Raw genomic sequence first — 27,536 nt, 5'->3', positions numbered from 1 at the left:
TTGATCAGATTTGGTCTCTTAATTGTCCTATAGCTTCCTTGTCCATCTCCCCCTGCACCTGGTCCGATCACTTCTTGATATCCTTTTCCCTACACCTTAGCCCAGTCACTAAGCACTCTCTCCCCAAAAACATCTGGGCGCGCTCTTGGAGCCAGGTGGATGTGGCCGCCCTTTCCGCCACACTCTCCGCATCCAGACCGGATCTACGCGGTCTGTCATCTTCTACACAAGCCGACTGTATTAACTCCTGGCTCCTGTCAGGCTGCAACTCTGTCGCCCCCCTCAGGCGGGTGTCCTCCAGACGTCTGAACGACGCAAACCGTTGGTTCAATGAGGAACTCAAAGCCCTTAAACTCACTGTGCGCCATGCCGAGCGGGCCTGGAGGCGAGACTACTGCCCTAACCTCAAAACCCAGTATACCACCCTCCTGTCCCAATACAAAAAAATCTATTTTGGCTACAAAGACTGCCTACTTCTCTTCAAAAATTCTGGCTGCCGAAAATCAGACTAGAGAAATTTTCTCCATTGTTCACGACCTTGCCTACTCCGACAGAGCCACCCTTAAACCATCTCCCTCCCAGGATTTATGCGACTCTCTTAACACTTATTTCCTGGATAAAATCTCAAACATCAAAGCAAACATCCCTCCCCCCTCCCCTTCCTTTGTCGACCCCCAGTGTCCGTCAGTTGGGGCACGCCTTGACTCCTTCCCCCTTTTGACAGAGGAGGCTTTTCTCTCCCTCCTCCCTATGGTCAAATCAGGCTCACCTCTGGACCCCTGCCCTGCCCACATCCTAAGGCACATCTACTCTGTTTGTGTGCAGCCCCCTCTCAAACTTCTCAACAGTTCACTGTCCCAGGGCATTGTTATTCATTCTCTAAAAACGGCCACCATTGTTCCTATCCTTAAAAAACCGGGCGCTGACCCCTCCGCTCTTGTCAACTACCACCCTATCTCATTATTGCCCTTTCTGGGGAAGGTACTGGAGCGCCATATTACCAGAACGCTGAGTACCTTTGTGGAGGAGAACGGGATATTAGCCCTCCGCCAGGCTGGATTCCGCCCCGCACCCTCCACGGAGTCCGTGGTGCTATCGGTCCTTGACAACCTCAGAGAGGGCATGGACACCAACCACCCCCAGGCCTTGGTCCTCCTCGCCCTCTCCGCCGCTTTTGACACGGTTGATTATTCCATCCTACTCTCTCGTGTCAGAGCGGCGGGGATTGGAGGCTCAGCCTTGGTCTGGCTGTCCTCCTTCCTGAGGGACCGCACCCAGGCAGTACGCCTGGGCGACTTCTCGGCGGACTTCCGGAAAGTACAATGCGGGGTCCCCCAGGGCTCCTCCCTCTCCCCCCTTTTATTTAATTTATACATTGCCCCTCTCATTTTCGCCCTCCAGCAAATGGAGGTCTCCGTCTACAACTACACGGATGACCTGCAGCTTATTTTTACCTTGTCCCCATCCCCAGAGTCTATGGTGAAGTTCCAGTCTGTTATGATCTTTATCCGGGACTGGATGATTTACAACCACCTGAAGTTAAATCCAGACAAAACCGAGCTGGTTCTGACAGGTGGTTGCTCCAGTCCCTGGACCTCTCTCTTCTGGCCCCCTCCCTAGGTTCCCCCCCTTCTTCTTCTTCCTCTGTGAGAACTCTGGGGATCAAGCTGAATGACCAACTCACCCTGCACTCCCAGGTTAGTTCTGTGGTGTCCTCCTCCTTTCTTTCACTTCGCACCATCCGTAAAGCTTCCCGTTTCTTTTCTTTTTCTGCCCTAAAACTCATTGTCCTGGCGATGGTTATCTCCCGCATAGACTATGGCAACGCCCTATATTGTGGCATGCCCGCCTACAGTATGCGACGATTACGGCTGGTCCAAAACCAGGCCGCCTGCCTGGTCTACAACCTGGCCAAATTCCATCATGTCACGCCGCTTCTCAAGTCCTTGCACTGGCTCCCTATTCGAGAACGAGCCCAGTTCAAAATGGGATGTATCACCTTTCAGGCCCGGGTCGGCGCAGCCCCTGCCTTCATCTCCTCTGAAATCAAAGCCTACGCCCCCGTCAGGGAACTACGTTCATCCTCCCAACATCTATTGACAGTTCCCCGCTTTAGGCGCAAAAAGTGGGGGGGCTCGAAATTCTCCACACTTGCCCCTGCCTTCTGGAACTCTCTCCCCGTCCACCTTAGATCTTCCACTCAATACTCGCATTTCCGAAAGGCGCTCAAAACCTTCCTTTTTTCAAAAGCCTTCTCATTATAACTATCATATTCTCCCCCTCCTCCCGGATCTCCTTATCCTCCCGGGTCCAGTACCTCAAAGCGCCATGAAACCGCCAGGTGTACGTGCGCTCTACAAATGTTTTAAACTCAAACTCAAACTCAAGGATCGCAAAACTCTGATCCCACTGTTTTAGGCATCGAAGGGTCGGTCACAAGAGATTGGTGTTGAGGAAGAGTCCTGTAGATATTCCAAATAGCCCTGTAAACAGGACCACTACTTCAAGGAAGAAGAAAACGTCTTCTTCTCATGGTACTTTTGTGGTAAGAAATTTTATGAGAACATTCAATGGAAGGTTACTTTTGGAAGAAGAAGTTTACATGGAAGTCTTCCGGTGGGTCGTACCCACAAATAACTTGGCCCATGATGGCCTTCATGTGCATGGCAGTGCAAGAGTTGATGGCCGTGCATCATGGCCTGACCGCAAACACCATATACAGACGTCGTGGGAAAAACAGACATATTTGAGCCCGTCTGCAGGGACATTTGATCTGATCATGACTGAAAGCTGAGGAATGTGTCTGCAAGACACCCAGAGAGAGCTTCAGACCACGTTAATGATGCTCAAAAAGCATGAACTGGGTGCTAATAAACTCTAGTGATGTGCTGTCAGGAGATGTCCTCATAGCTAGAGCCATGTGGCACCACCTGGCAAACACTAGAGAGTCATACTAAAGATGAGGAATCTGAAGGATGATGTAATCATCAGGAATATGAAGTTCAATTTGAAGACTGCAAAGGTGTGCTCAATGATGGCTCACATATGTATGTGGGCCCTGTTGTACCTGTGTTGGGGACATGCGACTCTTTGTTTGGGGGTTGGGTGGGGTAAGGAGATAGGAAAATAGGGCACACCGGTTAACACCTGCAACAAAGACATATGATATTGGTGTGGTTACCTGGATGATGTAGTAGGCTTTCTATACATTGTAGCATTCAGTGTTAGAGTTATGTTTGTGAATTGTGAAGGAGTAAAGTTATGAGTGACTATGTTTGTGATGCTAGTCCCAAGATGTACATGCATTCACCTTGTGAGGTAGTATAACTTACCTAGTAGCCACATACAACGTAAATCCACAGCAAACCACTGATGTGCAGGAGCGAACTGTCGGAAAACGTAGCTGTACAATACGCACTCAGGAAAGGCAGCATACACATCAGTGAACCTACCCCGGCCATTGCGGATGGTTTTCGAGCGGATGGAATACCTACCAGTAGTGTCTGTTACGGAAATGTTGTATACCATGAAAAAGTGGCTGAAATACCACTTGGGTACAATCAAAAGCACCTAATACCCGAGGAAAGTGGGCAACGGGGAAAAAAATCCCTCTTCATTGGTTGCCTAACTGACGGTGATTACGGCATGGCAATAATCTTGTATACTCAGGAAGTGATGCATGTCATTACCTGTGGCAAGCACTGCAATTGGCTTTGCCTGTAAGAGGCCCACTGTGTTCTCAATGACATTCTGGAAAGATCCAGTGGCCAGGAAAGAGTGCAGTCAGTATTATAATGTGTTGGGATAGCCAGGGAATGCAAGTGTGCTTTACTAATAGCATGTTCCTTCTTACAACCCTTCCTTGATTTTACCTTTAGTACTCTCATTTTGCACTAGACAGTCCCAGTTTTCTAGCCACTCCTGTTTCTCCCTCCAACATTTACAGCAAAAAAAAAAGAAACTTCTGCATGCAGAGTTTTCTGCCCTCATGGTGGAATCCATACATAGGAGACAGGACAGAAGTAGGCAGAGATCTTGACCTGCAAGTTAGTAAATAGCATTGTTGAATGTCAGGTATTACTAATCAAGTACTACCTCAAATACTCAAAAAAAGGTTTGATGAATAGACCTTAATGGGTTTAACTGATGTTACTACATTAAAAACACTTAATATATTTTAACTTGGTAACTCTTAAGTCAGAGCTTACAACAATTTCCTTTTTGGGCTTATTTTGTGGAGAGGCAGGTCCATCAGTCTAGTGTCTACTTTAAGCAACTGGTATGGTTATCTCTTCAGATTCATAAAATATCTGTAAGGTCACAGAGTTGATTGGCTTAATGGAAGAGTGATAATTAGCAACATAGGACATTGTAGAGCACGCACTCATTGATTACAAATTTGCTTGCTACCAACATAACAATGATCTGTCAATGAGAAGCTCTAACAAAAGCCTGTAGGTTAAATATGAGGACCTTGAAACTCTTGAGGGGTATGTTAAAGGACTCTCCAAACGTCCCAAATCAAATTGGAAGAGTGCACCACAGAAGCAGAAGGCAAGCTGGAAGATAAGCTGGACAAAAAGAGGGAGGTAGAACTAGAACTGTTCAGCTATCATCTTAGACAGAGGGTCATGAAGCAGGCTTGTTTCATGAAATCCATATCATTTGGATATACTGAGCTCCTACAATTACAAGATCTATGAGCAACTACTTTTCAGAGAAGAAGAGGCTATCGGGCCTGCAATTTAAATGAAAAGGCAGTGAGACAATGGTCTCTCCAACCAGAAAAGGACAGCATTACTGAAGATGACACCAGATCAGTATCCGTTGACATGCCACAGTGGAATATGGACAAGAGTATGCAGAGACAACAGGACACATCCTCTAGGACTAAATGACTCTACACATGGGCAGTACTGCCATACATACTTGGCTTGGCTGAGAGGCCGTCTGTCCAGTGACTCACAATTACCCCATTTGGGTTGCAAGTTTGGTGCTGAGGAGCGCAGCTCAGGGACCCCCCCAGGAGGGTTAGAGCTATGGGGTTGTCTGTAGGACATACCAGTATGACAAGATATCTAATGTAGATGGCCAGCATTTTGTTTAATGCTGCAGAAGGACTGTGCTAGTTTTAAGGCCAAGGTTTATTTTAATATGGTGCTTGGGAGAGAGGAGTCACGGAGTGGAGGAACCACTCGTTAAAGTCTATTGGCTGGACTACACGTAGAAGTCACACCTAGTGTGGGAAATATACTAGTCTACACACAAGAGTGTTGGAGACACTTGTACAGAAATAGGAACCACGTTGGAGGTCCTGGAGGAGAGTACAGGTGAAGCCTCTACAGCCAGAACTCGTTTTTTTGTTTTTGATTTATTGGTACAGGGGAAGTTGAGGTCATAGAGATTGCATCTTTGTCTCCTGCTCTGATCAGTCAAAGATCCCAGAAAATATGGAGAGTACCATCTTCAGTATTGGGCATCTTCTAAGAGAGACACTGGGGATTGCTATATGATTCAAACAGCCTCAAGGCAACCTGTCGTAGGATTAAACGTGACCAAGCAGGATGATGTGTATTAGTAGCCGGATATGCAGGGAAAGGACTATACAGTACTAATGATAGGTGCTCTGAATGTACCACATGACTCCTTCCTAGGCAAGGTAATTAAGCCGGAAATGATGGTGCGGAGAGGTGTTGATGCAGGTGGATTTTAACATTGTCAGGGACACAGATAAGAATTAGCCACACTTCAAAACACATCTCAAGGTCAATGTTCAAACAACTAAAAGGACCTAAGGGTGAATCATTAGCAGAAGCAGGTATCTATGTAGTACTTATTGAGAGCAAAGTTTGCTTAGTTTGGAGGCACTTTCATCCATTGCATCCTGCTTGCACCTGTATCTCCCAGATCCATGGATCCTAATCCAAAATCAACTGGAGCTTGGGGGGGGGGAAGGGATGTACTGATAATTGTGGAAAATACCCAGGCCTAGGAAAAATCACAGGCCTCTGAATCTTTACTTGTCCGAGGTCACTAGGCCAATCCTTGAAGTAAAGAATCATCTGTTAATAAGGGGAAGGCTGGCAACATTTCCTTTAACAATTCACACCTATTTATTTCGACTCCCATCACTCGAGCGCACCACTTCGACTCACACTAGTGGAGGTCACTACTGCTTTTCGGCTCTCTTAGCCTGACTACATTAAGGTGGGGTTGGTGTTGTGTGGACATTCACTGCTTCCAAGTGTCCGCTTGGTAAATAACTCACTCCAAGTCAGTCCTGATCTTTTAACAGCCTTCACATTGTATTTGAGGACTTTAAATGTTGCTCTTAACATTGTAATCATGGGCTCAAAATCCCCAGCAGTAAAGTGCAGTTGGTTAAAAAGCCAAAATTAGCTGAAGGTATCACACATAAGAATGGGGAACCTTGCAGCTAAGAATTTTGTTGGTATATGGGAAGTCTTGTGTCATGTTTTCACCACTATTCCCTGTACATGGTGACTCTTTTCACAATAACCTGTCACTACACCTTGCATTAAACATTTAAAGCCTGGGGTTGTTGGCAGTTGACTTGCTATTATTTCTGACTTCTTAGAAAAGGGGGTGATATATTAAAGGCTTTTACTCATTCTGTGTCATGGGTAAATGTGATAGTACATATTGGCCAAGTTTCTTATGTGCATTACCCCAATAAGTGAAATAAACACTGCCAAAAGATCAAATATGATTTTAATATTCCTAGATTGACTACAGAGTACAACATAAATTGATCAGACCTACAACATGCTTCTAAACTCTGCCCCTTTAATCCTAGCACACAGAACCGGAGTAAACAAAAGGAAGAAGAAACAATATTTTAGTGACATCTCTAAACAACAAAGTTCAAGGGGAATAATCTTAGACCAGTCAAAAGTCAATGTTGAACTTTATTTTGGTTTTAGACAAACCATAAAATTATGCAGTAGGACAAATCACATAAATAAAAAGCCACCATGTGCATTAAAATGCAGCCATTAAAAAGGAGAGATAAAAACATTAGCAACAATTTCATACAGTAAAACAAAACAAGAGGCCTTAGACCAGCCATTTGTGCTGCTACCTTGTATAACAAAGTTACATTTGTGTTAGCCCCTTCAAAGAGAAATAAAAATGACTAATTCCCTCTCATGTTCCTATCTTTGAATGGCATTTTAGTTTGTGGCTGAGCAGGTGTTTATCAGTGTTTATTCGTTTACACTGAAGAAGGCAGTTTCCTTTTGGTGTGGTTTTGTCAGTTACTATAGGTTTCAACCTAACACAGGGTAGCCTAGATATACTCAATAAAGAAACCACTTCTGATAGGTGGTGTAATACCTTGGATCCCTTGCCTATTCAGTCACTGCCCTCTGTGAAATGATACCTGTTGGTAACTATGCTTGCCTGCTCCATCTAGGATCCCTGTGGAACATTCCTACATATATAGTTCTGCAAATCAGAATGTTCATTTCTTTAATACAAACATATGACAGTTGGGTTTGAAGCAAACTGTAGCAAATCAAGATTAAAACTCCCAAAATGCACTGGTATGTTAAATGAAAACCCAGGACCAATGCGTGCTGTGTACATGAACTAAGCTAGCTAAATATTTACTAATTTTATGTATGCTTTGGGTTGGCTTTTATTGAATATTCATCTTAAATTAGGTTTGTAAATGACTGTTCTATAATCTAATGTCAAACACAACTGCAGTAGGTGCAGCTACACCCGACTCATGGAGAGGGGTGGAAATGATCCCCATTCTTAAAAAGGGCTCAAGGCAAGATCCAGGTAATTACCGCCCCATAAGTCTTATCGACAACATACAAAACATTTATAGCAAGCCACTCCTGTCAAAACTTTGGAAATAGATCCATTCTAACAGCGTCTTGTTACACTTACAAGTAGACTTTAGAGCAAGCACAAGCACTGTGGGCCAGATCTTTCGTTTTTTTGGCTATCAAATGGAAAACTGTTGATGTGGGCCGGTGGGCACTATATGTCTCATTCATAGAGTTTCATGCAGTTTCTGATCTGGTTCCCAGGGCAAAACTCTGGGAAGTCCTAGGGAAAACTGGGTTACCTATAGAGCTACTGCTGCTAATCAAGAATCTTTACACAGACAACTTTGCCAGGGTTAAATGGGGGCCAGGAGGGGAGACCACAGCGAATATCCCAATTAAGTGTAGCAGCTGCCAGGGAAGCGTTCTTGCCCCCACTTTATCTTTATTGCTCATTATTGAATGTATTTCTTATTTAGTGGATTGTGCGAATGTCACCCCTAAAGTTGTTGGGTCCAAAGTGCCATGTCTGCTCTTTGCAGACGACACACTTATTTTAACAAAAGCAGTCCGTCCAGGCCTTAAATATTCTCTTGGGGAGGTTTAGCCTTTTTTGCCAAGACCAAGACCATGGCTTGGAAATAAATAACTCTAAAACTAAATACATGGTATTTAGCCGTAAGAAAGATTTTAGAGGGAATGTGGTCTTAAATGGAGCTAAACTAGAAAGGGTCTCAGAATTTGATTATCTAGGGGAGAGATTGAATGATTCCAAAGGTTTGTCCACTCAGATAGAAAAGAGCATGCTGACTATGAAACACAGAGCTGGGTGCATTGTCAGATTTGCAAATAGAGCTTCTCGTTGCATCAGCATTGAAAATATATAAGGCCCAAGTAAGTGGAGCAGTTTATATGGGACTGAACTGTGGGGATTTGTAATCTTGACTCGTTAGATAGAGGTGAAAACTCTTTCCTTAGATCGTTGCTGAGACTCTCAAAAAGTACTTCATTACTCCCTTTAAGATTTGTTCTCAACATCAGACAAATCACAGATCAAGCTTGTCTAAAGCCTATCTTATATTGGGTTAGGCTGTGGACATTAGAATTATTAGTCCATATGAGGAGAGTCTTACAGAAATACTTGTCCATCATCTTGCACATAAAATCCGCCGAGTATCCCATGTTAAAACCAGATTAAGACTGACCGATTTCTGGCTACATCCCTCTGCTATTCCAAGTGGCGCATGTGAATCTCACAAACACTGCCACTGGAAGGCTGCCTTTTGCTCTAAAATGTCTGCAATCTTTTCGGGTAGCCTTACAGACTTGTTCCTGGCCTTCAAATGGGGCCCCAAATTTAAAGAAATCATGAATTATGTTAATGTGCCATGTTCAAGGTCTCTCTTCTACAAATTTAGGCTAGGGATATTACATATATCCTCTTTTATTGCCTCATGGATTAGTAACGCCAACTCCACCAACCAGTTTCCCATTGGGTGTCAGGCAGTGGAGAATGAGGAACATCTATTGTTTTTCGGTGGCGCTTATGCAAAACAGCCCGCTCGTTGGATTACTCCTCTCTGTCTTCTTGGGATTGGTGATAGGCACAATGCCCTCAGAATATGTAAGACTGATACCAGGGGCTGTATTATTTACTCAATAACAAGCTATCTACGCTCCATATGGTATATCAGAGCAAGAAAAGTGGGGAGGAATTCAAACCCAAATGGCTGTGCCCCTGGTGTTTTAACTTTTTTACTGCATTAAGCATTTTAATTTAGGTAGTTTACTCAGTATACTCTAAGCGCCCCCTGCAAGTCAACTATTAGAATTAGCATTTCTTAGTTGATTTCAATCCATCTGAGCTCAATACAATTTTCAAAAATAGTGTGGAAACACTAATAGTCCTAAGTGGGGCTCTTTTTTATTAATTTCTCATAGAGCACTATGCACTTTAACTTGGTTAGGAAATTAAGTGTATTTGAAGTTACTTTTAGTGCTCCCTGTCATGAATTCCCAGCCAGCATAGCGAACCCTAGTCTAGCCCATTCTTTCTAGGACCACATCTGAGGTTTTTGTCCCTCGATGAACTGCTTGATTAAGGGGGTACTTGGTTGGGCTTAGGATGTTATCTGTGTATTACGCCTTATTTCCAAATCCAGCTTAGTGTATGTTGTTCTGGAGCATCATGGTTGTATTATATTTCACTTTATTTTTACCTAAGTAAATTATAGTGGATTATTTTAATTCTGCATGCTTTTATGTGTTGAGTTAATTTTTGAATATTTCTTTGTTTTTTTTCAAGAATCGAAAAGAAGTTACTTGATTAATTGACTGCTTTATAATCTAATGTCAAACCATGTGTTTTTAATATAACTGCTTAAAGGGCTTTACTTTAAAACAAATCTTAATACAGAGAAAAGAAAATGTCGTGTACATTTTTTATGTTGTACTTTGCTAAATATGATTTTTTTATATTTGATATCTTATTTTTGTGTTCCTGCTTTAACACAAATTAAATGTTTTTACAGTCTGGCAAAAAAATGAAAAAAAATCAAGATCTTCACAAGTGTGTTTTGATTCTTCCACTGTGCTTAGCTATCTTCATCTTTTTATTTTTCGTTGTGGCTACTGCTTCCATGTAACAATCACTGCACAGGGGGAGCTTGTAACACTTACAGCTCTGCTTGGGAAATATCATCAGCAATCACTAATATCGATCATAGACCTATCACCACAAAAGCCTGTCTCAAAGTGCTCTCTGTACAAGGTGCACATTGTTTCTACCAGTGCCACCAATGAAAACAGCAACACTGAGATTAGAATGTACACAGTGCTACACAGTGATGCTTGCATAACTCTCTCTCAACCAGTCGCAAAACAATTCTATGAACTACGACCGTCTTCCCTTATTTGGGGTATTTAAATTTAGTTGCTATGAATGACACAAACTCCTGTACGTCAAACCTAAAAAGACAAGGTTTCCGATTCTAGACTGAGCTACATGCTTCATCTGGACAATCCACTTAACGTGACAACTCCCAATAGCCCTATATTATCTGTAATAATTACTAGGAAATGCTTCATACTATATTATATCTATTTCCGATGTGCGTTGATACCTTGGAAATGCGAAGCCCAACAACAATACCCCTTGTTGATATTTTGAGGTCCATATAACTATCAAATACATACATAAATAAGGGGGGCGCTAGAGGGCGCACTGCGGTATGGCTGGCTGAGAAAGGCAGCTCCGCCGGGCGGAAGACAATTCGCGGACTTTCGCCCCCACAAACCACCCCTATGATAACGAAAATGGCAGATATGGATGTGGGAAGCCTCGGTGCCTAAGGAAATGAGATTGCGGGGCTGCCCCGGCGACGCAGCAAGGTATTTCCAGCGAAAAAGTGGAAGGAACCGGTGAGCCGATACAAGATGGCCGCGCCCGCAGCCGGGGACTGCCGCCGCCTCTGCCGCCGCCTCTGAAAGACTGACGCCCGGCCCGCGGCTGCCTGGATCTGCCATGGTGTGCACAGCGGACCGCCGCCAACGAAGCGCTGGTGAGAATTGAAGGTGAGCCCTGAAGCGCATAAAAAGTACGGACACATAGCGTGTGAGCTGGCGACCACAAAATGGCGGCGGAGCTTACTTGCGGGCCCGAGACAGAGTAAGGACGAGAGCCGCATGACCATCGCTCTATCGGGCCCAACAGACGCACGACGGATGGCCAATGGCGGGGTATGACACGGACAATACCCGGGAGCGCGTGCACCAGCGCGGTTAAGCGGCGGATTTAGCGGCGGGGGAGGGACAGCAGCGACAACGACGAGGCTGGAGGGCAGAGGCTGGCTGGTGAGGGGAGTGCGGCCTAACCCCCCTGGAGCGATACCCCATAGCGCCGCAAAGCTGGTTATTGCCGCGCCGACCTCGGACTGGGGTGTTTCACCGCTGGTCAATGCACCTCAGTTTGTCGCAGTAATCGAGACACATTGGCGGCGGTGGCCGAAGTTGGCGAGATTGGAAGAGGCGACGCACCTAAAGACAGCCGCGAGATAGATATTGGGTGATCTGGCTGCCCCGTCCGCCTGCCTGCCGTGCCCCAGTCGTGACGACAGCCAAATACCACGCTGACCCACAGACCCGCAACACCAGGACACTGGAGACCACCATGGGTAAAACGGATAAGCACCAATCCAAGCTGCAGTTCGAGACCCGCAAACAAGGCAAAAACAGTGCGACCACCCAAGAAACTGAGGGAGATTGTGACACGTCTGAAGGCTCGGGAATGGAGGCTGTACTAAAGGCGATCCAGCAGAGCCTACAAGAAATGAACAGCAAACTGGACAGCGTGATGCTGAGGGTCGACACCATGGCGGCAGAGCTGGAGAAGCATGATGGACGGCTGACGGAGGCGGAGCACAGGATCTCCAAAGCGGAAGACGACTCCATGGCTATGTTGAAAATGTGCAGTGGTCACGATAAGGCGCTTGAGACCCTACGAGCGAAGGTGGAGGACCAGGAAGCTAGATCCAGGAGGAACAACATACGCATTTCTGGCCTCCCAGAGTCCACAAACACTGGGAAGATGGAGACCTATGTGGAGACATTACTAAAAGAACTCTTCGGGGCCGATAAATTCTCGCCTGTCTTCCTTGTTGAGCGGGCCCATAGGTCACTGGCACCGACGCCTAAACCGGGCGCTCCCCCGCGCATGATAATAGCGAGGATGCTGAATTACAGGGATAGGGACACAGCACTCAGGATGGCCAGGGAAATGGGCAAAATCACGCATCAAGGAAATAACCTGGAATTTTACCCAGACCACACTGTGGCGGTACAGATGGCCCGCAAAGAATTTACCCCCGTGAAGAAAAAATTACGAGACTTGGGACTAGAGTATGCGATGCTGTACCCAGCAAAACTGAAGATCATGTCAGCGGGTAAGCCGATAATACTCCCAACAGTGCAAGCGGCGCAGGAATATATCAAGAAACTGGGAAAAAGGATGGAATCGCAGGGAAGGGCCGATCGAACCAGCGACGTTGAATGACTACTGGACACGCTGGACCATGTGCGATGACGAATGTAAGATCTACTCTACACCCGGATCTAGGTGTACTCCGACTGTCGAGCTCCACAGGGCAGGCTGCGATTGATATGGCGCTGGAGGTTCAGTGCGAAGTCGGGAGACCCGGCTCTCCCACTGAGTGTGGGAGTAAGAACTGATGACATACTCCCTGCCTGGAACAGTTGATCGGTTGGGCCGGAGGAGTTCCCTATCGCAGTGAGTACAGTAAGCGCATTGGGAATGTAGAGAGTGGTGGTCATAGACTTACGGGTAAGATGGGGACCACGACGCACACGCACAAGTGGATTGATGGCGCAATGGCGTGAGACACTGGTGGCGCTAGTCTCTTGGGAAGTGGCGACCCACCGATAACAAGAAGACACAACCCGGAGGTAAAGCGAACTTGCAGGGGAGTACCGGGAGGTTGGACAATCAAGATATGGCGTACTTATGCATAGACGGCCGGGCCGGAGGTCATGATTGCGAAAGTATATGGGGTGGGGGAGGGGGTAGAAGGTTACATGTAAGTGAATCAATACTCATGCCTCAAACTTCTGCCCACATCCACTAAGTGGATGGCGATGTGTGAACCTGGCGACACCCCCCGGAGGGTGCGCCCCATTTCGAAGTTAATTACACTACAGTTCAAGTTACAGTTAGTTTTGGGATGGCTTTGGCAAAGTTCGGGGGCTAAAGTGGGTGGGGGGAGGGTGGGGGATTCGGACTCCAACCGACTACAACCTCTGTGTCTGAGAGGCATGGCGAACTCCTGGGCAAGGTACTATCACATGTATAATGATTGCACTCAATGTATGCCGCTGTCACATTCACCTACCATGGGGTATACACCAGTGCACTCATATTCTGGAACCCTGACTGAACAGCTAGCGTTGATCATTCATCACCCTATACTAACGCATGACACGTAGGGACTCGCTGAAATTAATCACTTGGAACGTAAGAGGGCTGGGCAACCCTAAGAAAATTAGGCAACTGTTTGCTTACTTTGACAGGCTGCGAATTAACATTGTTTTCTTGCAGGAGACTCATTTGGGTCAAAACGGTGCTTCCACACTGGGGGTTAAGTGGGCTGAATCGGTCACTCACTCTAACTACTCCTCTTACTCCAGGGGAGTGAGCATATTGATTAGGAAAGGTACGGGCTTTGACATTACCGACATTCATAGGGACACGGCGGGGAGGTGCGTGGCGATAGCTGGCAAGATTCGAAGGCAACAGATTCTATTAGTAAACACATATGGCCCCAATGTGGATGATCCGGGGTTTTTTAGAAAGGTATGGGGAACCATCGCGAACATGCAGGCGCCTCATGTTATTTGGGGAGGGGATTTCAATGTCACGTTACAGGATGCGCTAGATAGAGCGGCACACACTGCGGAACAGCACGGGAACGCCAGAACAATGCTGCGGGATGCACTGGAAGACCTAAACATGGTAGATCTGTGGAGGGCGCGTAACTCAGGAGTAACGACAGCGACACACGTAAACGCGGCTAATAACAGTTGGTCCAGGATAGACTACTGGCTGGGCACGCAGAGTGTACTCACATGGGTGCTCGACGTTGTTCACTTACCCCGAACACTATCGGACCACAACCCGGTGCTTTTGGAGGTTGAGGTCCCGCACTATGACCCACCGCCGTTCGCCTGGCGTTTTAACGCAGCGGCGCTAAATGACCCTGTCTACGTTCATACCATACAGGAGGCGATAGGAGACTACTTTGACCTTAACGGCCCAACAACGGAAGACCCGGGTTTGTTATGGGAGGCCTTTAAGGCTACAATCAGAGGAGTCTGCCTCAGTACAACCTCGGGAATCCTCAGAGTGCTGCGACGACAACTGCACACACGCGAACAGGCCATTCGCACACTGGAACAGTCATATACCCAGACAGGAGACACCAAAATCTTGGGGGAAATCCAGGTACTACTGACAGAACATGCTAAACTTGCTACTGAAGAGCTGCAATACGTGTCCAAGCGAGCTACAGCGAGAAGATATGGGGAAGGAGGCAGGCCTGGCAGGGAACTAGCCTCAAAGATATGCGCAGGCAAAACACCACAAAATATCACGTCCATAACCACTGACACCGGGGAGGTGATCTCAGACACCAAGGGTATACTGCAGGAATTCATGAACGCATACAGCACACTATACAAGGCGCACCCCTCACCGTCACAGGCTGAGTTACTGAAATACATGGAAGACATAGAGCTGGCATGGCTGGCTGACGGACATAGGAAGTACTTGGAACGCCCGGTTACTGTAGAAGAAGTCACAGACACCATTAGGCGCCTACCTAACAATAAAGCACCAGGGCCGGATGGCTTTGTAGCAGAATTCTATAAGGCATACGCTGACCTACTTGCCCCGCATTTGGTGAACCTGTACGGGGCGGCACATGAAGCCCAAACACTACCGGCATCAATGAGGGAAGCCTTGCTCATTGCGTTACTGAAACCGGGCAAAGAAATAGATAAATGCGACTCATACCGTCCTCTGTCATTGTTAAATGTAGACACGAAAATCATAGCTAGTCTACTAGCAGACAGGCTTAAACCGCTTATGCCGCTATTAATCAGACCTGACCAGTCGGGTTTTATCCCGGACAGGGCCACCACACATAACACGCGCACGCTGTTCGCATTAGCACACTATTTGGATCCGGAGACGAAGGCTGTGGCGGTGCTCCTTGACGCCGCTAAAGCGTTCGACACGATTGGTTGGCCCTTTATCCACGCAGTGCTGGTCCGTATGGGCTTCCAGTGGATCTTTCAAAGATGGATAGCTATGCTGTACACAAACTTGACAGCACGCATCAGAGTAAACAGATACATTTCGGACCCCATACAAATTTGCAGAGGCACTCGGCAGGGGTGCCCGCTCTCGCCGATGCTTTTCGCTTTAGTGCTGGAGCCCCTAGCCTGCAAAATCCGGCAGCATTATCATCACTCGGCGATTCAAATGCCCTCTCGACCCATCCACATCTCACTCTACGCGGATGACATGGTGTTATATGTTAAACACCCTGATCAGCACCTGAATCCGCTTCTGAGAGAATATATAAAGTTTGGTCACCAGGCAGGTTTGCAGATAAACTGGGCTAAGTCCCTTGTATTGGCGCTAACAGACAGCACAAAACCGACCACATTAGATTACCCCCTAGAGTGGCAGGAGGAACCCACCAAATATCTGGGCATATGGTTCCATAGAGACCCAGAATTGGTAATCAGGACGAACTACGGGCGGGCGATTGCAACACTGGAAGACAAAATTAAAAAATGGAACAGGCTTCCGCTGTCCTTGGCGGACAGGGCAGCGATTGTGAAAATGGTACTGCTGCCGAAATTCCTCTATTTGTTTAACAATATCCCTATAAAACCTCCCGCTGCTGTCTTCCGCAATATCAAGGCGCTAGTCCTTAGTTTGCTATGGGCAGGCAAACAGGCGAGGATGGAATTACGCACAATGACACTGCCATACGCGAGGGGGGGGTTCAAGGTCCCAGACTTCTACCTCTACTACCTATGCGCTCAGGCGCAGTACGCGCATTTCTGGTACCACGAAGTGCCCTTCCTGACACACGTGGCCGTGGAGGCAGGGGACGCCGATCCGGTCCCTTTACCCAGTATGCTCACGCATAGGCGCACCAGGCTACACGATCGCGATATTAACCCAGTTAACACGACCGCAGAAGCATGGAGACTCCTGGGCAGGGAAGCAGGCTGCTTACCGCTATATGCACCCACGCTCCCGCTAGCGCATCACCCAGCCCTCTCGGTAACACAAGAAAAGGTTGGCATGGATCTGCTCCGGCGGGCCGGAATAGACACGTTGGGGGACCTGTACACAAATGGCGAATTCCAGACACTTGATAAGCTGCGATACATCAGCAATCCAACCCCACTGTTCAGTTTTAACTTCTATAGACTGCAGAGGGCACTATGGGAACACTACCCGTCACATCCGGAGGAACCACCTACCCTGGAGCCTCTACAACTACTCCTGACTACACCAAGGGCATCTCACCTAGTCTCCAAACTATATGCGAGTATACAAGGGGCGGTAGGGACCAACACACACAAGGCCAGGGACAGATGGAGCGCGGGACTAACAGAACCCCTGACGGACGTGGAGTGGGATTCCGCTTGCATGCTCACGGGAATGCTAACTCCCAACGGGAACCTGAAAATTATACATTACAAGTATTTGCATCAAGTGTACCACACACCTCAGAGGCTTTACAAACATGGCTTACGAGATGATTAAAAATGTTGTAGGTGCGGTCAGGAGGATGCAGATTTCATGCATCTAGCATGGCACTGTCGTAGAGTGGCGGGATATTGGGAACGGGTCGTAGAGGTTTTGAGTGAGATGTTGGGAGTTGCAGTGAAGTGCGAGGCGAAGGTCTGTCTGCTGGGTCTTACTCCACATCTGAAAGCTTTGAGGCGTAGATTCTGTGCTGTGGCGCTGCTGCTGGCTAAAAGAAGGGTGTCGCTTCACTGGCAGAGTAAAAGAGCGCCAGAAGTAAAACGCTGGCTTGAAGACATGGTGTACTGTCGAGATACGCTAGTCACATATGAAGAGGAGTTGCCGGGCGGCTCTAAGCCCAAAGACTATTGGGGGTACTTGCGAGCCTATTTGCTTGACCATGACAAGTCAGACACAGACACGGCAATTGTGTGAGCTGAAAAACTACAAATGTCAATACGGGGTGCTCAGTTATGCAGTGCCGACACTTGGGAGGGAGGATGCCGTGACGCAGAGGGGAGGTTGCAGGGGGGAGACCTATAAGTTGGGGAAGGTAATGTTAAGATAAGTTTCAGTTAAAAACGAAAATGCGCGTACAATACACCAAAAACTGTTAAAATGTAAGACTACAGATGTACCAGACAGCGAGAGGAGCACTGACACACACCTGCATGATGTAGGTTACCACGCCGCCGGTCCGCTGGATGTCGGCTGATGGGCTGTGTACAACTAGCATTGTAGCGCAAAACTGTAATTGCATGTAGCCGGCCCGAGGTGGATGTAGGCAAGTGCAGTATAAATGATTCTCGACATGTTGGATGTGTGTTAACAAAGTGCAATAAAGCTCTTACAATAAAAAAAAAAAAAAAAAAAATACATACATAAATAAATGAATACACAGATCATGATATACATAGACAGCATTGACATAAGACTAAGCTGCTCACCTATGGGTTGATTGATGCTTTCTATCAATTCAGAGTTGTGATACTCAAAGGGACAGAGCTCCCCTTCTTCCTTTATTTGGAATGAAACAATTTGAGTTGTTAACTCCAATCTCTGCTGCTAAGAGAAACCATAAACATACTTTACACGGATTGCACTGCTTTCTGCCGATTATACTTACCATCGCTGTCTTTCATCTCGCACATAACATGCAGAGGAGCACTGGCGTGGGCTTTCCGATGTAGATCAAACCTTTTGGACAGTGTGGCTGCACGCACAACGTTTGCCATGTGTGATTGGAAGAAGTGCCCAGCTTTTGAGGTGCTGCTGAAGCACATTGCAGGTGAACAAATAGAAGAGAGATACGAAAAAAGTTGCTTTCACAAACACACAACTTCCACTCGGCAACAATACTTTAAATACAAGTACTTCTCAGAAAATAAATACATCATCAACTCTCGCTGCTCCGCAAAAACAAAACACACACACCAGCACAACACAATCACACACACACACACTACCCCATAATACTTTCTGTCACAAACTAGAAACATACACCCACTCACACCCGCCTGACTACACAAAGAATGCACACTCTAAACCAACTGTACTGGCAAGCTTTCTCTTTTCCCCCACACCTAACACATATACAGCTACACTGCAACTCTCTTCCAACCGCCTCGCATCCATTGGAAAATTTAGAACCTTACAACATGACACATGCTGCACCACCACCCCAACTCACACACCTTCCACCCTAAACAGGTGCAAACAAAATAAACAACATGCCACTCTTCACAACTTCGCATCTCCATGTCTACTGCAAAACAAGGATACTCTACAAAAATAACACAGCTCCCTAACTCACTCTAAACCACCATCTCCACCCATCAAAATGCCTTCTTAGCCTGCTGGATGAGGAATACGATACAGAACAGCTACACTGGTATTATCATGCAGCTAATACCAGCACTAAGGTCACACCTGCTGCAAGTCCAAAAAAACACTGATCACTCTTCTAGCAAACAAAGTCACATCATCACCCCAAAAAGTCTCTAAACTGACTACTAATAAATGCTCAATCACTCTAAAAAAACAAGCATTCCTTCTATGACCTTCTCTTCTCACTGACACACAACCTGACTTACTCTCCATAACTGAATCATGTTTGGGAGATGACATGGCTCCAGTGTTGTATGAAGCAGTTCCTCTAGGCTATCAAGCTATCACACAAAATCATATAGGCAAAAGAGGAGGTGGCCTGTTGTATTCAAGCAAACATAAATATCACTAAGCTTACGACGTCTCCATACAAGGTTGTGAGGCCCTCTTCACCAGATGCAATCCTACACTAGCTTCCTCCTGTAACTGCCTACTCCTTTACAGACCTCCACCTAGCAATGCAAATTTCCCAGATACACTTCTAGACACTTTTTCAAAACTGATAACACTACACTCCAACCAGTGCATTCTTGGTGACCTAAACATTTGGTTTAACAAACCCAATATGCCCCATATGAAAACAATCATCGCTTGCCTAGACACACTGAACCTACATCAGATCATCTAAAAACCCACACACATCGCTGGACACATCCTAGATGTCAGTTTTGCAAATCCAGAACTAGTTACCTTCCAAACGATTACTCCAGTCACATGGTCAGACCACCATTTGCTTGTTTTCCAACATAAAACAACTCAAAGCATCACACCTAAAACCATCTTACATGCATCCACCTATACAAACTCAATTTATTTTCACAACCAGGGCCCGACTGGGAACTGAAATCAGCCCTGGCAAAATTTGGCAGACCAGCCCCCGTCAAATTTGGCAGACCAGCCTCCGTCCAGTGCGTAGCGAGCGAGCCCGACCGCTACTAGAGGGGTTTGGAAAACAACCGACCAAAATGGTGAATTTTACAGCACATTTTTCATTACATATTCAATTGTATCAACTTTCAAACCACAGTAAATAGTAGATGATGACCTTCAAGAGCACCAGGTTACCCACCCAGTCATATGTACCCATAGACATTCTTTCAGAGAGCACCAAAAATAGGCACGAGTAGTAAATCAGAGAGAAATAAAAGTGAGACCAGCCCCCACATGGTGTGTAGCGAGCAAGCGCAGTGAGCAACCACTATTAGGGGGAGTTTGGGGGGGTTGAACTTGTCCCCCCCACACAAGAAATTTGGGAGACAGAAAGGCCAAAAACAAAAAAAAAAAGTATTTTTCAACACATTTTTCATTACATATTGGATTGTATTCACTTTTAAAGCATAGTAAATGATTACCTTAAGGAGCACCAAGATACACAGTCATAAAACACAGACATTCCTACAGAGAACACTAAAAAATGAAATGTCGAGCACAAAACATGAATTTAAATATAACCAATTTATTCTTCATATAAAATAGCATAAAGACATTTAAAAAAGCACTTAACTTCAAACAATTGTGCAAAGGTTCAGAGTAAAAAGTGTACAAGACAATGTGCAAACATTAAATGATTTTTATATCCTGAGTTTTGTAAATAGTGCTAAAATAAAGCATCTCTCCGTAGCCACTCCCCCTCATGGCCTCCTCCTCCTCAGACACCCTAACTACCACCCTCCACCAGTGCCCCTCATCTCTCCGTAGCTCCCACACCCCATGACCTCCTCCTCAGATTCCCTCACTGCCAACCTTCACCAGCACCCCTCATCACTCCGTAGTTTCCCCCCACCCCATGACCCCCTCATCGGATTCCCTCACTGCCATCCTCCACTAGTGCCCCTCATTTCTCTGTAGCCCCCCCACCCCATGACCTCCTCCTCAGATTCCCTCACTTCCATCCTCCACTAGTGCCCCTCATTTCTCTGTAGCCCCCCACCCCATGACCTGGTGTGTGAGTTGGGGTTGGTGGTGCAGCATGTGTCATGTTGTAAGGTTCTAAATTTTCCAATGGATGCGAGGCGGTTGGAAGAGAGTTGCAGTGTAGCTGTATATGTGTTAGGTGTGGGGGAAAAGAGAAAGCTTGCCAGTACAGTTGGTTTAGAGTGTGCATTCTTTGTGTAGTCAGGCGGGTGTGAGTGGGTGTATGTTTCTAGTTTGTGACAGAAAGTATTATGGGGTAGTGTGTGTGTGTGTGATTGTGTTGTGCTGGTGTGTGTGTTTTGTTTTTGCGGAGCAGCGAGAGTTGATGATGTATTTATTTTCTGAGAAGTACTTGTATTTAAAGTATTGTTGCCGAGTGGAAGTTGTGTGTTTGTGAAAGCAACTTTTTTCGTATCTCTCTTCTATTTGTTCACCTGCAATGTGCTTCAGCAGCACCTCAAAAGCTGGGCACTTCTTCCAATCACACATGGCAAACGTTGTGCGTGCAGCCACACTGTCCAAAAGGTTTGATCTACATCGGAAAGCCCACGCCAGTGCTCCTCTGCAAGTTATGTGTGAGATGAAAGACAGCGATGGTGTGTATAATCAGCAGAAAGCAGTGCAATCCGTGTAAAGTATGTTTATGGTTTCTCTTACAAAAAATAGTTACAACATCCTGGAAAAGCAAACACTCAAAGGGAATGCAAAATTAGCAAACCATGTGAAATGTAAGCAGGAACAACATGGTTAGCTTAGCGCTTTTACACTCACTATTCAGAAATCAGTGAGTGCTTTTGCCTGAAAAGTTGAGGACATGACAACAAGGCCCTGAATGGACCCATTTTAACGTCCATTGCTTATATCCTTACAAAATGTAAGCAGTAGGGTAAAAAAGACCACATCCCTGGACGCAGAGCCGCAGTACACATTTCTTTTCTCCAATCCACACATTGCAGCACCTCCAGGATTGGTGCACTAGGTGCAAGCCCAGGAAAAACACAGACAAGAAAACAAAAATAGCGCTTCACTGGCAAACTCTGTAAAAGTGACGCTAATGTGTTTGGGTGTTAATAAAATCAATCTGGCCAGCTTGCTACCACTCTGTCTTACTTTATTTAGTTATTTTATCATATTTTAACCTTTTATTCCTGAAGCTGCACCTTGGAAATAAAATAACAGAAAAATACGACATTTCCAGCAAAAGTGTTTTTTTTTTTGGGATCCATTTCACAGGGGAGCAAATAAAAGAAAGGAGAGGAATGAGACAGGGGACGCACATCGCACCGTGAACTAGACTGTCAATCAGCGCTGGACAGTCACCCAGTCCTGCGGCTTTTAGTGTCAGGGAGCAGCGTCGCGTGTCAGGCAGTAGGCGATAATCATAAACCCGTGCTGGCTGCAGTGCCAGGCCTGAGGCCAGCCACCACCTCGCTCCCTGCTCACATTCATATTAGGCAAGCAACAGCAACAAACAAAAGCCGGTGCAGTGCCACTACGTTGCGGAACCCGGGCCTGTGCCTAGTAGTAGCCCCCTTGCCCCTTACTTCCTTAGGCCCCTTTTGCTTTTGAAATTTCTGGCCCGCTCCAGCCCGGTCTTGAGTCGCGACTCCCCCGCACCAGGAACACTGCCCTGACACTACAGTGCCACCACACCACCCATAAATCAACAGGAAGGAACAAATAGCATAGCACTCACCTGCAGGCGGCACTGGCAGACAGGGGAGAATAAATTATGGGGTGCTGAGCAGCCGCTCTCTTTCCAGTCCCGGTCTTCCTTCCTCTGGCCTCTGAAATGCCTCAGCCTGCCTCGACCTCGCGTAGGCTCAGTCAGTCTCTGGTCACGCGCACTTTTTCCCCAATGCGCTATAAGCCCCTGATGAGCCCTGCCCCCAGGCCTCACCCCACCCTAAAAAAAAAACAGGCGCGCAGACGCGGAGGTGGTGACATGTGCGCGCTGTGGAGAGGTGTGGCTCACTGGTTAGAGGCGGCAGACCCGTAAGCAGAGGACGGCCCGGGACCAGGGTTCGATTCCCGACGCGGCAGGGTCGTGGACCAGGGTCAGCGGGCTCGATAATTCTCGCCTCGGTGCCTACTCCAGTCAGGGACCACACTCGGCAACTCTGGGCATTAGCTTGCCTCATCTTCACAATGGCCCCCCCAGACCGCCGGGGATGCTTGGTCGCACCTTAGAGATACCCATTAGGGACCATCTCTCAGGGTGAGCCAGGACGGGTTCCCCAGCGGTCGAAGCGCGGAGATACTCCTCCGGGAGTCGATTCTAGCGCTATATAAACCCACAATTAAATTAAATTAAATTAAATCATCAAGCACCAGGCTCTATGATCCGGCGACATGCCGTCCGCCGCCCGCCCTACTCATTATAATTTATTAAACTAACAACACCACCTGACCATGATGTCATCAATGATCATCATGGTCAGGTGACAGGTCAGGTGGTGTTTTTTGTTTAATAAAATTACAATGAGTAGGGCGGGTGGCGGGCGGCCTGCCGCCGGATCATAGAGCCTGGCTGCCTTGCAATGAAAATCGGCAGACACGTCGGAGCACCAGCAAGCATTTTTGTGCTCCGTCATCACCAGGCGGCCTGATTTGTGCACAAATAATGTACTTACTGTGTTCTGTTGTTGGGGCCGATTTGGACCGACCATGGTCCCAAATCGGCCCCAACAACAGAACCGGCCCCCCCTGGCGCAAAACCGGCCCCCACCCCATCCAGCCTACCGGGGGATTGCCCGGTGCCCGACATGACCAGTCCGGGCCTGTTCACAACAAATTTTATTCGTTTTGGAAGGTACAGAGTGGGCTGAGCCCTGCAAAAAACATTACAAATGATGCAAAAGACATACAGTACATGATTGTAACATTCAATAACAGCTTGGCCCACAGAACACCAGGCCGAAGAGGTAACAAACTACACCGAACCCACCTGGAGATTCGTAATTGTGTGTTTCTAAAAACATGTTTGTTAGCAGTCAGGTTTGTCAGACTAGTGTAGTGGAAAATGATCCAAGTATTACCCAGTGGGATTATGAAAGCCTGTATGTGGCAATGGGGGTAAGTCAATGTCCCTATATGTCGCCCAGCGGGACCAGATTTTCGTGTGCATCTGTGTGCATCCCCTCGCCTGAAAGACCACAATTTCAGCACCCATACACCTATCTATTGCCTTCTTCCACCCGCTATGCTAGGTGGGGAGGTCGCCTTCCATTTCTGTGCCATGTTTAGCTAGGGTTAGGCCCAAAAACAGAAGGTGCTGCTTGTAGATGTTCCCCCAACCTCTTCTGTGCTATGAAGGAGCAGCAGTCTGGGGTCGAGTGGGATGGTCCAGGCCAGCACCCGGCCCAGACAGGACGTCACCTGTTTCCAAAATAGTTGTATCACCATACAGCACCATACCGTATGGAGGAAAGAACCCTCTTTGCTAGTGCAACGAAGGCATTGAGGGGACTGGATAGGTCCCATCTTCCATAGCCGGGAACAGGTGTAATATATCCGGTGGAGGTACTTAAACTGAATGAGGCGGTAGAGTGAGGAAACCGGAGCATGTGGAGGACTGGCTAGGGCCTCGGTCCAGTCATCGTCTGTCAGGGTCGGCAAATCGACCTCCCATGCTGCCCTAGTCTTTTGTATTGTGTTATGTGTGTGAGTAGTTAATGTCTGGTAAATTTGTGTGCCCCAATGCCTCCCATTCGTAAACGGCCTTCTAATGGGTGAAACTCTGGAAGTGCCTCCAGATGGCGGATGTGAGGGTCTAGAGCGTGTCGCAGCTGCAAATAACGGTGGAACTGGGATTTATGCAAGTGAAACTCGGTTTGCAACTGCTGAATACAAACTCAATTTTGAACACTCAGAAACACAGCTGACATCCAATACAGATATAGGCACAATAATTTCCATTCAAAAACAATATGAGTGGCTACAGGAAGCTTTTGATATCCTAATATCACTCAAAACAACACAAAAGAACTAAAGAAAATGGGCACTCCCGGGAAATACACAGTTAAAAGAGATAAAACAGCAAATTAGAAACCTGCAACACACCTGGCTCAAACGAAACACCAATCAAGACAAACTTCACCTACAGTACCATGTCAGATTATACAAGTCAGCAATCAAATAAGCTAAGAAAAGATGCTACTCAGACAGAATTTAAAATACTAAGGGCCTCATGTAGGTAAATAAAAATTACCGATTCTTAAATACCGAACCGTATCGAATCGGTATTTAAGAATCGGTAAGTTATATGTAGGTAAAAATTCGGTAATAATTACCGAATCGGTAACATTCGGTAATCAAGAATCGGAATTTACCGAATCGGTAATTACCGAGGTGGTATCTACCGAATCGGTAAATACCGAGGTGGTATTTACCGAATCGGTAAATACCGAATCGGTATTTACCGAATCGGGAAAAAAAATCACATGACTGGATGAAACAGCCAATCCTGTGCAACCACACCCCACCCAACCAGGAAGTGGCCACACCCAGGCAGCTGCACACAATTAACAGACTCTGGAGAGGCTTGGAGTGCAGAGGAGAGGCAGGGAGCCAGTGCCTGTTTGTGCAGCAAAAAAACATCATGTCGACGCAGAGGACAGTGAGAGATGGAGGGGAAAGGAGGAGGAAGATGAAATTCAGCCCCAAGGAACTCCAGGTGCTGGTGGAGGAGGTGGTGAAGCAGCACCAGAAGCTGTTTGGGAGGCAGTCCCTGCAAGTGCCTGAGGCTGAAAAGCGCAATATTTGGCTGGCCATCCAGGCGCAGGTCAATGCTGTGGGAGTGACCCACAGGGACATAGAGGTCCTCAAAAAGCGCTGGTATGACCTGAGGATTGTAACCAAGAGGAAGATGGGGGAAATCCAGAAGGAGGCCAGCCAGACTGGAGGTGGAACCAACAGGGCACCTGCCCTCACCGAACTTGAGGAGCTGGTGGGGGCCACAATCGAGAATGAGAGCGTCGTAGGCCTTGGGGATGCTGACAGCTCTGCCAGAGCCGCCACCCAACAAGGTAAGACGAATGCACAGCAATGTAGCGCCCCCTACCCCTATCCCACATCCCCCATTGTGAAATGAGTATCCCACTCCAGTCCATTTGTTAGTGCAGACAGGCAATGCATTCTGGGAGATGTAGTCAGGGAAACCCCAACCATGAAGTAAATGGCACAGGACAACAAGGCATGTTACACACATTAGCCAAAAGCAGGCAGAGGACAAATTTAGAGTGTAACATGATTTAATTGTGATGCTTGCAATGCAGCCCTTCAGGTACACTGAGCCGATGTTGCATTTCTGTCCACAGATGTGACATTGCGCAGGACAGGACATGCTGCAGGAGAGAGGGCACACCGGCCACACAGATCAGCTCTGGCCAGCACAAGTTCAGCCCAGGGAGCAGTGCCACAGGCAGCCGCACCACTAACACAGGCAGCCTCGCCTCAACCAGAGCCGGCCTCACCTCAACCAGAGCCAGCCTCACCTCAACCAGAGCCAGCATCACCTCACCCAGAGCCAACATCGCCACTCATGTTTGAGTCACCGGCCACATCACCGCCTGCATGTGTGAGAATGAGGAGGCGTGCTGCCGCCAGGCTGCGAGCCTTAGACACCTCGTCTGACGACAGCAGGGGCCCTGATCAAATTACTATGCCCCAGGATGGGAGCCATGCCACTGTGCCCTACACCTCACAGGCAGAACAGACGGGTGCAAGAGGGCGCCGCAGGTCGCGTGTCCAGAGTCCACCAGCAAACATTGACAGCCATGGTGTCTTCTCGGGGCTCGAGGGCCAAATGTTAAAACAACAGCGCCTGCAAACAAAGGCAGTCATGTCAGTCCAGAGGCATATGCGGTGCATGAAATCTACATTAGTCAACATGGACAATAACATCAGCACAATGGCAGCGGGCATTCGGGACATGTCCCAGTCAATCCAGCAGTTGTGCAGCAAATTAGATGCTGACATAGATGCACGGCGCCGGGAACGGCAGAGGAGGGACACTAACACCAGGGCACTCAACCGTCTGGCAACTGCCACTTCTCTACTCTGCCGGCGCTCTGTGTCGATGCAGGAGGGCCTGACACACTGCTGCAGCGACGTGTCTCGGGGGATGGTGCAGGTGACAAGTGCACTAGAGGTGCTATTAACAAGTCAGGCGGCGACAACTGCTGCAGGGGATGCTGCGGAGAGCATCGACTCCAGCAGCAGGAGCAGCATCACACCCCCCGTCCCAGAAGCACGCAGGAGCAGCAGGCGGCTTGGGGTTGGCTGTAGTGAGGATGCTCAATCCGTGCCATCCCACACTGCAGCGCGTATGCGCAAACAATGATGCAGCCCAGCGTAGCCAATTCCCAATGGGTGACGTAACCCTGGACTTACTCCTTGTAAATATGCTATGTTGCCAGATTGGCTTGATCTTGTTTTCATGGCGTAGTGCCGCATTAAAACTACGTCATGACATACCACAACTGGCTGTGTCCCCTTACTTACTCAGAAATAGTTGCATGTGATCTCTGCCCGTCTCTCTCTCCCATCTATTGCAGTTGGCACTCCAGCTGCGTTGCCCTCTGGCTGGCCTGACT

At 47.3% G+C, this 27,536-nt stretch overlaps 1 protein-coding gene across 1 annotated transcript in view; it reads right to left on the bottom strand.

Moving 5' to 3' along the window:
• Nucleotides 1-27,536, bottom strand: part of LOC146861882 (uncharacterized) — a 53,283-nt gene that overhangs the window by 11,633 nt on the left and 14,114 nt on the right. Inside the window, exon 3 of the mRNA XM_085643042.1 lies at nt 18,087-18,204. Coding sequence (XP_085499168.1) covers nt 18,087-18,204 — 118 coding nt within the window. The remainder of the gene's footprint in view (nt 1-18,086; nt 18,205-27,536) is intronic.

The sequence above is a fragment of the Triturus cristatus genome, chromosome 2_2 (assembly GCF_964204655.1).
Source record: "Triturus cristatus chromosome 2_2, aTriCri1.1, whole genome shotgun sequence".
NCBI lineage: Eukaryota > Metazoa > Chordata > Amphibia > Caudata > Salamandridae > Triturus > Triturus cristatus.
This window is presented reverse-complemented; position numbering and strand designations above follow the sequence as displayed.